The sequence below is a fragment of the Furipterus horrens genome, unplaced genomic scaffold, assembly GCF_987537825.1.
Source record: "Furipterus horrens unplaced genomic scaffold, mFurHor1.1.pri manual_scaffold_10, whole genome shotgun sequence".
Classification (NCBI taxonomy): Eukaryota; Metazoa; Chordata; class Mammalia; order Chiroptera; family Furipteridae; genus Furipterus; species Furipterus horrens.
Genome location: NW_028327180.1, coordinates 31,871,222 through 31,884,864, shown reverse-complemented (window position 1 = coordinate 31,884,864; position 13,643 = coordinate 31,871,222). Strand labels below are relative to the sequence as shown.

Sequence of the window (13,643 nt, the reverse complement as noted above, 5' to 3'; positions counted from 1 at the left end):
TCCAGGTGGAATTAGAAACAAAAAAATATATATTTTTTGAAGCATAAAAGAGATCACTAATTGGCAAAAATGGCTATGAATTTTATGACCACCAGGAAACAAATATAAATACCTTATGCATTTTTAAATAATAAAGAAGCATATTTTAGTATGTACCCCAGAGTCTCATAAAACTATTTCTCTGTTTCAACTTTTCCACCTCCTTCAGAAATCGATGAGAGGAGGATGGGTAGTCATTTAGAAAGTAATACAAAATTATAAATTAATTACCCCAGTCATGCCCATATTTCTTGAATCCATGTGCAAACAGACTTCACATCTCAGACCTAATTATTTCATAATCCTTGTTGCATTTGGGTCTATGGGTCAGAGTGGGGTGTGAAATCTTGGAAACTAATGTGAGAGTAGCAAATGTGGGTGCCTCCCCCCAGACATGAAGAATGTGTGTTAAAAGACAGTATCTGTATAACTTCAGCTGTTCCTGAAAGGGAGGGTGAAGTGTCCAGGATTTAAATCATGTTGTTTCCACTTATGCAGAGAGAATCCATAAAAAGAGATTTATTATCATATTTTCTTTTTTGAAATGCAGTATTTGTTTTTGACTTTAAAAGTGCTCCTCAGTATAGAGCAGAGTAAATATTACATTTTTGTTAAACAGCCGCCAAGATTTAATTGTCTGTGAAATATAAGGCTTAAGACCTGATTGGAGTTAACTACTGTTCTGCTGAAACCAACTCGGCTGGCCTGGGCGGGGACCAAAGGCACCCAGCGGCTGATTTACATGACGAACCACCCTGCAAGAATTAAAGGAGGGTCTGGGGACAGCCAAGTGCCTGTAGGAGCCCATCCAAAGGACTTGGAGCTTCATACTTTCTGCCGCAGATTTAAAGTGACTTTGTACAAAAAGTCAAACAAGAATAAGCAGCTATGGAAAATATAACAAATCATGCTAGCAGTTTAACAGCAAGAGAGAAGGGGCAATCCAGGAACCGCCAACAAATACTGGAGAAACATGTCAGGAGATAGAAGAGGGAAAAGGAGAGAAAGGAAGCTGCATAAGGACACAACATGATTGCCACATGTGTATTGCACATTTTATTGTTATTGTATACACCTCCGTGTTCTGTCGGGAACCTGAAGAGTCCGACTCCTTTCACAAGTGCCCTGCGCGCCCTGTGCACGTGGGTTAGGTAAGGCTCGGCAGCCCACACCCCCTCGTGTCCCCTCCCCCTACGCCACCCCTTCCCCCCGGCCTTGGCTCTGCAGATCGCCGCCTCCACCCGCCGAGGGTGCTGAGGAGAAAGCTGGCGGCTGCAGATTTGCCCCGGTGGCACCGCTGCCACAAGCCAACCCGTAATTGCAAAGCAAACAAGGCTGAAATATTGGGATTGGTCTCAATCGTGACAAGATCTACGCTTTTGCCGCCAATTTGTTTGTGCAGCTCTATTTAAAGGCTCTTGATTGAGGAAATGTTGAAAATAGCGGTGAGGGTTTCCCTAATGAGACCTCTGGAGGGAGGCAGCGGCCTTCGCCCAGCAAGGAGGGCGCGGTGGGGGGAGGGGCGCGTTTAACCCCTTCCTGCCCGCCTCCAGCGAAAAGTCCTCGGAGCCACGTTGGAGGAAATTTGGGCCGGAGGGAGTCCCGTCCTTCCCGCAGCGGTGACCACCCTGGGCCTGAGCAGCGGAGAACTGGCCTCCTTGGCGGTGATTACCACCTAGAGCGCTGTGGGACCAAAACAAAAATCTAACTGGGAGGATGGGAGCAGCCCAGCAGCCAGCGCAGTGGCCGAAGTCTGGGGTGGTGGCTCTGGCTGCGCTTCCTGCACCCTAACAGTCCCGAGCTGTGGCTGCAGCCCCTCATCCTACTCTGCAGCTCACACTGTCCTGCGAGGGCCAAGGCCCTTGTGATCCCAGCAGAGGCGTGGCGGTGGCCCCGACGCGACCCGGCCCCTAGTTGTCGGGTTGGGTCTTTGGGCGCCTGGAAGAGAGGGCAAGAAACCGAAGAGGCAGGAAAAGAAAATACATAAATATTTATTGAACGCAGTCAGATCTCATTTAATCTTTCCTAAACACCCTGGAGGTCGGTGTCATTACCCTCCTTGTTCAGATGGGGAAACTAAGGCTTAGAGAGAAAGAGGCACCAGTCCGAGGGAGCCCAGAGTATGCCGTACCTGTCTCTGACTCCGGAGCTCAGGAGGTCCACAGGGAATACCAGCGAGGCTGGACTGCGTTACCGCTCTCAGATCCAAAGCTGGCTGATGCAGACACAATGCCACTGCGATTAAGCGGAGGAAGGGTTCCCTGTTCTTCCGAGGGCTTGGAGATTTAGATCTGCTCCCTGATGGAAGGCGATGAACTCCGCTCTAGTCGCTTTCAAAATAAAACCAATCCGATTGCCATTGGGATACGCGGAATTCACCTGGTTGCTCTAAGTCACCCCTTTTACACAAGCTGTTCAAGCACCTACTGGGTTCAATGCATTGCTTGGTCTCTCTAAGAACCCACAGGTACAGGAAGTGCCCCAAGATCTACCAGGGGGAACAGAGCAGGAGCACCAGAAAGGAGTTCAGAAGAAAGATTTGATTTGGTGGAGGAGAGAGAAGGACGCTATACCCGGAAAGGATTTCTGGAGGAGGTGGCATTTCAGCTGGGCCTAGAAGAAACACAGAAGTGGGAGAGAGGTGAGTTTGCTGGCTATGCTGGCAAGTCAAGCAATGCCAGACCCACAGTTGGCCACCTACTGCCACCTCCCGCCTGCTTCTCTAACTTGGAGAACTGTGAGTTGATCAAACCTTGGGCCAAAGTTCCAGTCTTTCATCAGATTGAAAACTTGGGGCTTGCAGACAACACCAGTGGCTAGCCTTTGACTCTTCCAGAGTCCTGGACCTGGGCCAAGAAAGACTGTCAAGGGCTGGGGCTGCAAAATGGCACTGGGGGCGCTGTCACCAAAATTCCTCTTCTAGCCACATGTGCCAGCACTTTTCCCAGAGGGATCTGGTCGGGTGTGTAGCTTGGCCAATCTGAAGTTTGCCTTTCTGGAGTCACAGGCAGATGTAGACAGGGAGAAGGAAGACCCCAGGGGGTTGGGGGAGTGCAGGAGAGGCCTGGTTTCGGTTGGACTTCCCCAAGAATGACCTGTGCCTTCTATCAGCAAAACAAAAATGCATCAGTGTTACCGATTTAGTGAAGCCTCCAAATGTGTTCTGAATGGAATTCTGCTTTTCTTGTGCAAAACCAGTTCCTTCGTTTGAAGTTGGAGGCTTTGCAAGCAGAATGCAATTCTACATTTTGTTCCTCGAGGTTTTGGCCTGTGTTAACTTAAGTGGGCACTCACGCAAGTATCTAAAAGAAAACCATTCTCTTCTGGGAAATGGAACAAAGTCACGCCTCTCCAACCATGAGGGAGATATATAATCTGTAACAACAATTAGCCTCGGAGTGCTGCGCATTTCCAGCAAACATACTGCCTTCTCTGTTTATAACTTTTCTGCCTGCAATTATTTTTATTTTTATTTTCTGTCACTTTAACAGAAACCAGAGCCTTTTCTTTTCATGTTTTGTACACAGCATGTTCATTTTGATAAGATGTTCTTTCCTATCCTCTTTTAGCTCGCCTTTCCTTGTTTAGAGTTCTGTATCAGGAGTTTCTAATATTTCTTTCTTTCTTTCCCTCTCTTTTTAAGAGTTTGTCCCTGTCTTGCTTTATTTGTGTGAAATTTAGTTTGAAAGGAGATCAGAGAGAGCAGGAGGGGTTTGTAATAAGAGAATGACCGAATGACCCAAAGGCTGATTATCTATCATTAACTGGAGACTCGGTATACCCAAATTACCAGGGAGACCTCAGTCTGCCGGATCCTTACCCAGCCAGAAAGGCAAGTGTGGAATGCGCACACTGAAACAGGCTCCTGACATTGCAAATGAAGACACTCTGCTCACACATTTTCTTAAGGGGGTCTCCTTCAAACCTCAGCTCTGGTTCAGTGGGCAAATTTATTAGATTCTGACATGTTGTACACAGGTAAAAAAAAAAAAAAAAAAAAAACTCTACTGAAAGATTTACTTCAACATTTCTGTAACTTTTTGTGTGTGTGGTATTTCGTTAGGACCAAAATTGCAGTTAATTTTCTAAGCTCCAGAGAATATTGAGAAATCAAACCAAGCTGCTTTTGATCTGCTCACACTGCTAAACCCAAGCCTTGTAAAAATCGAGGTTTGCCATTAATATTGACAATAAAAGTGTTTCTTTTTGTTAACCTGAAACCTAACCATCCTGGCTCAAGTCCCTTGTCTAGAATCAACGGCCCTAGAAGAAAGTAGAAAAGGTTTGGAAGAAACTGCCAGGGCTAAAGAAATACATCGATGTGACTTTGCAAAGGAGGCTTCGGAACAGGACATCCGGGAATGTGAGCAACACTGCAGTTAGAACTGGCAATGGCCAGGCCCTCAAGTTACAAACAAACCCTTCAGTCACATAAATGGTTGATCCAAAGCCCCACATTTTAAGTTGCCATTTGCTTCCACATTTTATTCTGAACTCCATACTGGACTGAAGACCAGCTGAAGTCTATTACTTACTGTTTCCACAGAGCATGTATGCAAAATTACAATTACTTCCTCATCTGAATGTTGAATGATTTCCTCCCGGCTTGGAAGAAAATATTGCTAGTGTAGATGTTATTTACTTGAAACCAGAATGTGGATGAGTAGTTAACATAAATCCTGTGGGAGGTATTTTCTTATGCCATTTTTGCTCTAAACTTTATATTTTACTATAAAGTAGTTAAGATCAGATTTACAGTACCTCTTAGGACCTCTATAATAACACTAATAACACCTCCTATGTATACATTATACTGCCTCTTGTGAGGCCCTTTCATGTACATTATCTTTTATTCCCTTCAGTCTAAATAAGTATTTTAGTTTGACAGACATGGATACCTAGCAAAGTATTTAGTTCTTTCTTATCAATGAGAATCTGCCGGACCAGCCAAATATCTTCCAGTTAACGTGGAGATCTAGTGATAAATTATTTGGAGAAAATGAAAATTCCCAATGCCAATAATCTTAGATATTAAGGTTTTCCTTACATATTGTATATCTTTAACTTACGCAATATTGTATGTCAATTATATCTCAATTTTTAAAAAGATTTTTTTCTTAGAGGTATTAGGATGAACAAATATCTTATTCATCTTCATTAGTTTTAGGTTCAGTAATGTCAAAAAACTTGTAAATCTAAACATTGCTAGAGAGCAAATTAGAAGGGAGGGAAGGGGAGAGAGGAAAGGAGAGAGAGAGAGAATGAGAGAGAGGCAAAAATTGGGGGGTATACAGACATCAAGAAAGAAAGTCTCAGTTTTCTCCACTGACTTAAATGTTTCTTAGTCATAACTGGACTGAAGGAATTATAAGCAGTCAGGCCCTCCATAGTCATCTTTGCAGTTGGATCAACTACTCCCCACCCCCAACTCCATAGAACTGTTCTGGATGGGGAAGAGGCAGGAAGAGTGGGGAAGAGCCGGGAAGAAGGCTCACACATCAATATCCTGCCCTCAACCCAAAATCCAAAAAAGAAAATACTCAGAAGAAATAAAACCTCTTAAGAGACAAGGGAAGCTTTTCCTGCCCTTCATTTCTGAAACAGACATAGAAGTCCAATCGAACTTGATTCTATTTGTAGATTTATACTGTGAGCAACATCTCATGTCTGGAGCCACTGTCGCTTGCCAAGTCTGTAGACAACTATTTCCGACAAGGAAAACAAGGAATTGAGGGCCTACAAAACCTCAGTTAGAGAAACCCTTGTGCCGTGCCACTCAGGCAGTGTGCTTCCTGCTAGATGTCCTAAGGGCTCTGAAACTAAGTGGTTAGCATGTAAAAATGACTCTGTCTCACTGAGGTACAGAAAGGAATGCAGAACCATCCTGCTGTCACAGAGAGCACCATCCTTGGAGCAGATAGAATTGGGGTTACATCTTCAAGAACATATTGCTTCTTCTGTCAGCTTCTGGGTTTGACCTGGGGGCCGCTTTCTATAAGCTCATTATAGCGAAATAGGGGAATGGCTCAGTTAGTTCTATGTTGGTTGGGAAAATAAGGTAAAATGAGATTTGAAAAACGATGAAGGGAATTGAGCCATAATTCCCGTAAACATAAAATGTGTGTTTATGGCCCTTTGGCCTGGTTCCTTTCAGGTCCAGTTTATTTTGAGTTCTCATGAGCAAAACACAAGATACAAACTGCCCTTGCCTTTGGAATAATAAATACCTCAATAAGATCTGTATTTCCCCTGAAAACAGACTGAAGTTTAAAAAAACATTTAGTTTAAACCAGATTCATTTTTAAAGTAGTATCTCACAAGACGAAAATGTTTTCAAGGGAGTGCTCAGCCTCTCTTGTGCTCTTTGAATCTTTTCCAGGGGGAGGGGGAGGAGTGAAGGGAAGGAGACAGAGACCTGGGCACAAAATAAATGTTTGAACCTAGTTCTGTCTATTTAGTTGGAGGCAGATGTAATGCACAGCACAGTGAGTAAATACATCATCAGCTACGATCGATCCAGAAGACAGGGGCACAGAACGACAAACATTCTCCCAAACCAGGATGGCCCCCCTGGAAAGGGGTCTCCAGACCAACCAGAGTAAGACAAGTTGCAGCCCCTGGTCTCCAAAAAGTAGAAGGAGAGGTGGGAAGTGTGCCTTTGCCAGGATTCCTCCCGTGGGCACCCACCCTCAGACTGCCCCCAGCCAGCGGCCTCTCAGCAGCTGGGCCCTCTGAGAACTCAGAAAATGTGCCCTTTGGGGAGCAGCACACCAGAAGCCACTAGTACGCCCTGGGGTGGGGTCACTGGGCTGACATCTAAGCCTGCGACCAACCGCACCCTCATTTCCTTTTTTCCCCTCTACCTTCCCCCTCCATCACTCCCACTACCATCATTTTCATCACTACCACCTCTCAAGAAGGCATAGGCCACTTAAATTGGGGGCAAACTTGAAATGGTATCTTTGCCTTGCAGCTTTCCAAAGCAGCAAGCTAACTCAGAATCCCACTAGACCTGGAGCAAAGTGTACCAAGGAGAACATTAAGGAGGAAAAGTGGCCGCATTTGGTTGAGAATTCAGAGTGGAGCTCAGCTAGTCTGGCCTCTGAGTCAGAAAATACAGTTGAAGACAGTAGAGTTCACCCATATGTCCCTGCCTCCAAGCCGCCTTTCTAAGGCCATAGCCTCTGGGTTTGGCTTTCTGAGATAAATGAAGCCCTAGACCCTTGGACCACATTAATTAACTGATAATGACACTGTCAGTGAAGACTGATGCTCAGATTAGAATCTTTTACAACTTTTTTCTGTCCCATGTTGTCCATCTCTTTTATCACTTGCCATGCTATCTGGAACCATGAAGGGACTTGCTCATTTTGTTGTTGTTGTTTCAATTAAAAGATCATGAGAAAGGCAAGTTCTGAAGCCTTCACCATTGAGGCCACTTGCCTGTGGTGGACACAGCATCCTCAGCTCCCACTCAGCCTTTGCCCTGGCCTCTTCTTCCTCAGTTCAATTCTCAAAACTCCCTGTGGGTCTGAAAGCAGACTACCAACTACTCTCTGTGAATTTTTATCTGTTCCTAGCCAGGGTGCAACCATCTTACTCTGTCTACCTGCTCCCATGACCTAGATGTGTTTTTATAAACAGCCCTCCCCCCCTTTTTTAATGTATCAAATGTCAGGAGATTGAACTACCAGTATTTATACATTCAGGGTTTGCCTCCGAGTGAAAATGTAAACAGAGCCCCAACCACACTACTTATATTCTTTCCTAGAAGAACTAGTTCTTAAAAAGACTCTCCTTGTGTTCAAAGCTGGAGAACCACCCCCAAGCTGGAGGTTCAAAACTGTAGATCCCTATTTTGTTTAGAGTCCAAATGCAAGCTCCTGGCACTTAACAATGAATTTGTCTTGAGCTACTGTCCATTCCCTGTTCTCTGCCTTAAGACATTCAGCTGAAGCCATCCAAGGAAACTGACCTCTTGCCAAAAGGACAGAAGGGGCCTCGCATGAACACCCACCCAGCCTGTGTTTCTAGGTCCCTCTCTAAGTTCCTTCTCTCCTACCACCCTGCCTGCCGTAGCAAACTTAAAAAACTACATCTCAGTACTGTTGCACAGGGATCCTGGCAGTAGTGGTTGACGGCCTCGAATCCCCAGCAGTACCAGAGCTGGATGCCCACTAACCCTGCCCTCCATTCCTCGGGACCTTGCCTTCCATCCCCAAGTTACGTACCCCAAGGGAAAGCACCCAGCAGGCAAGGAGAAGGCTGTCCTCACACACCTTGTGACCTGCCTCCAAAAGACAATGACCAAGGTGGAGTCGTTGGTTTCCAATGAGGTGACCCTGGCTGGGCCCAGCAGCATGTCCCAGGCCACCCAGGCCTGCATGGGCTTCTGCACACTCCACTCGGGTCCCTCCAATTTACAGCCCTCAGCTTCTGTGGACACCCTTTTTCCACGCTGAACTCTATCAAATACAATCTTCATCTACCACCCTCATTTATATACATCAGCCTCCCCTCCAGGCTCCCAGCCGAACAGAGGATCAGGGATAATTTCAGCTCCTGTCACTGTCTATTCCCACTGCCCTCCACCCCACTAGTCTCCCTGGATCCTTTCTCAAGCCGCTCACACTAGAAGGACGCCAGGCAGGGAGCCCTGCCGCTGGGTGACTTACAAGTGGAGATCCATTTTCCATTGTAATGCATTCAAGATCACCAAGGCCAGCAGTCTAAACATCCACGAGCGGTCCTCCTGGTCTGCCTCTTAAACTGGTGTTTAATGGTTCCACTCCGATAACTAAACCTGCTTTCCACAGATGCCCGCTTTTATGGGAGAGGCAGGAATGTGGAGATATATTTATATGTTTGTTCATAAAAACTGGAAAATAAGCTCTGAACACGCTGTAAAAAATATTCAGTTACTTACCAAACAGGCTAGTTAAACCAGGGGGATACCGATACTGGCCACACCACAAATTCGAGGAATCGAGGTGCCTGCGCTTTGAAATCGCCCAAGGTCTTCCTGAGGACTGACATCCCTGAAGAATATGGAAATAAGAGGATTTACAAACAGCTTGACCATTCCTCCGGGGTTCTCAACCGTGATCTCCAAAAGCAGCTATAATCACATGAGCCACACCAAACACCCGGGCCCGGATTACAGAGGTGGGTATGTGAAGAGATAGAGAACTAGGATTTTCCAGCCTGTGCTCGGGTCCATGCAGCAGCCTTCCCGCCGCGCCCCGCGCCCTCCTCAGCTCAGCCGCCCCTTTGTGGGGGCCCTGCCTCCTCTGCTTTCTGGCCCCGCACAAATCTGCACCCGTCTGCCTGCTGAATTTCTTGCCTCGGTTACCTACTGAACACTTCGAAAAGCATTATCTACATTCCTTTTTTTCAACCAGAAAAAAAAAAAAAAAAAAAAGCGGAGTGGTACTGTACCTGGTTTGAGATTCTTCAATATTTGAGATGTGGAGAAAAAATATTTTAATAATGAAGCATCTGTTAAACACTTGCATTAACCTCTGGCTGATAAAAAAGTTTTTTTAACCCTGTCCCCCCCTCCCTCGTTTTAATTATCTTATGGTATGAAGGCGCAGCCAATCCTGGAAGAGGACCTCGGCAATTAGCAAAAAGAACATCAAAAAGTTTTATTGCGGAGAGAGCGAGGCGCCGCCCCCGCCGCCCCGGGATTGGCGTGAGGAGCCTCTGACGACATATATTAACCCGAGCGGCCCTAAAGATGTAGCTGTACATGGAGATCTTGCTGGGAAAATCCGCTTGCTCCCCTCACGGCGTCCAGCTCAGAGTCGCCGCCACCACCACCCGGGAGCTCCTTTGGCCACCGCACAGACCCCTCTGAGAGCCCGAGCCGAAGGCCTTCGTGCTCCAAGGCGACCGCAGGGCCCCAAATCCTTCCCCCAAAGAAGGAGAGGATCTGAGAAAATGGATGCACTGAGACCTCTCTGAAAACCCTCCGAGGGAGCCCTAGAGGAGCAAGGACACGTTACTCGCAGCTAAAATCACATTCAAGGACCAAAACAACAACCACCAAAAATTTCATTAAAACAATAAGCGCCCAAGAACCTAGATCGGCTGGTGGGGGGAGGGGAAGGGGCGGGAAGGGGAGGGTCGCATGGAGGTAGCTTCACAGTGAGCAGTCGACCCCGCCGCCTCCCTGCAGAGCCGGGCCGGCTCCTCCAACGGCGGCTCGGACTCGTCCCGGGACTCGGTGCCAGGAGCGCGGCCGGGGCGTGGAGCCCTGCGACTCTGCGAAGCCGCCTCGCGGGAGTCAGGCACTTTTGCATGAGCACCCGAAGATTCGGTGTCCCCACAGCACCCCGGGAAGCAGCAGCCGGCGCGCGGGCCGTGGAGCAAGGCGGGAGCCGGCGACAGCGGCCAAGGGCGCACGGTGCCGGGACCAGCTCGCCGCGCCCCATGGGGAGTCGGCGGCCGCAGCGCTGCTGAGGCAGGCCCGGCCGGCCAGGCGGGGGGCCGGGGCCCGGGCTGCAGCAGCCCCCTCTGCGGCTGCCGGGCCGGCCCGGGCGCCCCGGGGCTGGGGGGTGGGGGGTGGGGGAGGCCTCCGAGCGCCGAAGCAGGGGCCCGGGCCGAGGGCGCGGCGGGGCTGCGCGCACGCTGGGGCGCGTGGAGGGGCGCGGAGGGCGAAATGAGTCTGGTTGGGGGCTTCCCCCACCACCCGGTGGTGCACCATGAGGGTTACCCGTTCGCCGCCGCTGCTGCCGCCGCCGCTGCCGCCGCCGCCAGCCGTTGCAGCCATGAGGAGAACCCCTACTTCCATGGCTGGCTCATCGGCCACCCCGAGATGTCGCCCCCCGACTACAGCATGGCCCTGTCCTACAGCCCCGATTATGCCAGCGGCGCCGCCGGCCTGGACCACTCCCATTACGGGGGGGTGCCGCCGGGCGCCGGTCCCCCAGGCCTGGGGGGGCCGCGCCCCGTGAAGCGCCGAGGCACCGCCAACCGCAAGGAGCGGCGCAGGACTCAGAGCATCAACAGCGCCTTCGCGGAACTGCGCGAATGTATCCCCAACGTGCCTGCCGACACCAAACTCTCCAAGATCAAGACACTGCGCCTGGCCACCAGCTACATCGCCTACCTCATGGACCTGCTGGCCAAGGATGACCAGAACGGCGAGGCGGAGGCCTTCAAGGCGGAGATCAAGAAGACAGACGTGAAAGAAGAGAAAAGGAAGAAAGAGCTGGTTAGTACCAGGGGTCAGTGGGCAGTGGGAGTCCGGGGTTCCAGTGACTAGTGTTCCCAGTCTCTTTCCAAATGGACTGAGCAATGGCATCCTGCTTTCTTTGGCAACGTCCTGAGCCTAGGTTTTTTTGCACCAGCTTGTGGTAGGGATGGTTTTCCAAAGTGGCAGAGGAGATGAGGGAGGGTGTCAGCAGGAGGAGTAGGTTAAGAGCGGTGCTTCGCACTGGTTATCTTCCCTGTGGGTTATCGCTGCTACCCCAGGCACTTGGAGTCGCGATGGATCTTCCTATCACACTGCCCAGAATCCTCGTTCAGTGACCTTTAGAACTGCATTGGGCCTCCAATCCTATGCTTTTAGTTACTCCAAAAATAAGTCGCCCGTAAACTCTCAATTCCAATTATTTTACTATTGATTCCATTTCCACCTCTTGAGAACGAGGTTGCTGCTGATTCTAAGAGAGTTTTATGGTTATTCTTACTGTGCCCTGAAGACGTAAAGGTGAATATAAAATAAGCACTTTTAACTTCAACACGGAGCTCCAGTTTCTCTTTGGCGGTGAGTTTAAAATGCAGCTTACCAGATGAGTACATTTCATGGGTATTTCCTTTTTGTATTGACTTGCACATTTTAAGACAGTCAATGTTAGTATGATCATTGTTACTCTTGTTAACCATAACTCAAAATTATAGACTGAAAATTAGTTTTCTCAAGTCCCTACCAAGTTCCTTTAGGGTGATGGTGTTCAGAGCAGGGCTGTTGCCAAAAGGAGCCTGAAAAATAATCCCATTCGTCCAGTGTTTCTTCATTGGGGCCTGTGGCATTTTAGTCGCTGCATAAACAAGTGACGTCCAAAATAACCAGGGGTTTCAGAGGCCATGGAGGAGAGGCACTGCTGAGTCGGCGGAGAACCGCTGGACTACAGGCCCAAGCCAGGGCAAGGGAACTTCTCCTCTCATACCTGAGAGCTCGGATCTGGGATTACGATTGAAACCAGGGAAACCACATTTTGTGCTGACTCCCGCTAAGGACCCCCAGCTCCTCCATAAACGACTTGAAAACGGGTGGTTGCTTATAAACGTGCCGATCTGGTAGCTGAGCGTTGCAGGCGCTTGGAGGCCTGGGCTGTAGCCTAGGGCAGCGCCAATCTTGTAGCTTTTCTGCAGGGGCTAAGACTTAAAGTCATCCTACCTCCCATACCTTCCTCTCTGTCACACTGTCTATTCAAGTCCGGGGAGCGCGGGAGCGACGTGGAACCAGGTCTCCTCTCTGAATTTCTCTTTCCACTTTTTTCCCCCTCTCCTCCCTTCTGCCCAGAATGAAATCTTGAAAAGCACAGTGAGCAGCAACGACAAGAAAACCAAAGGCCGGACGGGATGGCCGCAGCACGTCTGGGCCCTGGAGCTCAAGCAGTGAGGAGGAGAAGGAGGAGGAAGAGAGCGCGAGTGAGCTGGAGCCCAGGAGCCGGATGTAGACCCAGGACTCCGAGCAAGTTCTCCGCGCTCGCTCCGCTCCGAGGACTACTTGCATTTGGAGTCATCCGATTTATTTATGTGCAATTTGCCTCCCCTCTCTTTGCCCCCCTTTGAGGCATCCGCTCCCCACCTCCCCCTCCAAAAATAGTGGATATTTGAAGAAAAGCATTCCATATTTTAATATGAAGAGGACACTCCCGCGTGGTAAGGGATCCCTTCGTCTCGTAGATTCTCTGTGTTTGAATGTTCCCTACTGGCTGTGTAGACACCAGCGTGGCTCCCTCCCCACCTTTCCAACCCCTTCCAGATAAAAAGACAGCGGACATTGGTGTGTATGTTAAGTGTATCTTTAATACTTGGCCTTTGGATATAAATATTCCTGGGGATTATAAAGCTTTATTTCAAAGCAGAAAACGGGGCCGCTAACATTTCCGTTGGGGTCGGTATCTAGTGCTGTCGTTTCATCTGTGGTTGTTCCCGATTTGAAGATGTTTCCAACAGCTACTTGTTTTGTGCACTTCCGTCCTCTAAAACTAAGTGGAATTTAATTAATATTGAAGGTGTAAACGTTGTAAGTATTCAATAAACCACTGTGTGTTTTTTTACAAAACCCCAATCTTTTAATAGTTGATACCTCAAGAGAGTTTTGAAAACAAAACTGTTATATTTGTTTTCATAGTATTTAAAATATTCAGAAGTAAACTAAATTATCATGATTGCCTCTAACTTTGAAAGAGTCAGTGATTTCGACCAATCAAACTTGAGCACTGGTCCTCCCAGAGAGTAGGGGTCCCTTAAAGAGAAGGGTCCTTGATGAAAATCCTGTCAAAGCACCTGGGCTTCCCTCTCTCCGCAGCCTCTAGGAGAATGCTGAGTGGTCTGTAGGAAGATGGTCTGAGTTGGAGAAAGGCCTC

The 13,643-nt window shown here is 48.5% G+C and overlaps 1 protein-coding gene and 1 long non-coding RNA gene across 4 annotated transcripts; one reads left to right on the top strand and one right to left on the bottom strand.

Annotated features, from left to right (window-relative positions):
- Positions 1 to 1,072: 1,072 nt before the first annotated feature.
- LOC149999438 (uncharacterized) lies at positions 1,073 to 11,385 on the bottom strand. Of its 3 annotated transcripts, XR_016513403.1 has the most exons (4): positions 9,478 to 9,583; positions 8,966 to 9,077; positions 2,171 to 2,652; positions 1,073 to 1,977 (listed from the first exon to the last, which is right to left on the bottom strand). It is a non-coding gene; the product is annotated as an uncharacterized LOC149999438 (long non-coding RNA). The 3 variants fall into 3 exon arrangements; XR_016513404.1 differs by lacking the exons at positions 1,073 to 1,977; positions 9,478 to 9,583 and adding an exon at positions 11,266 to 11,385 and having other exon boundaries at positions 2,015 to 2,652; XR_016513402.1 differs by lacking the exon at positions 1,073 to 1,977 and having other exon boundaries at positions 2,015 to 2,652.
- Positions 10,639 to 13,396, top strand: HAND2 (heart and neural crest derivatives expressed 2). Its single transcript, XM_090288929.1, has 2 exons — positions 10,639 to 11,257; positions 12,572 to 13,396. Exons 1-2 carry the CDS (start codon positions 10,703 to 10,705, stop codon positions 12,668 to 12,670), a joined length of 654 nt encoding a protein of 217 aa, XP_090145055.1. The 5' UTR covers positions 10,639 to 10,702; the 3' UTR covers positions 12,671 to 13,396.
- The last annotated feature ends 247 nt before the right edge of the window (positions 13,397 to 13,643 follow it).

Excerpts from the sequence above, each read along its gene's own strand:
- HAND2 (XM_090288929.1), top strand. The coding sequence starts at position 10,703 with ATGAGTCTGGTTGGGGGCTTCCCCCACCACCCGGTGGTGCACCATGAG. Across the intron at positions 11,258-12,571 it reads AGAAAAGGAAGAAAGAGCTG|AATGAAATCTTGAAAAGCAC; the intron begins GTTAGTACCAGG and ends CCTTCTGCCCAG.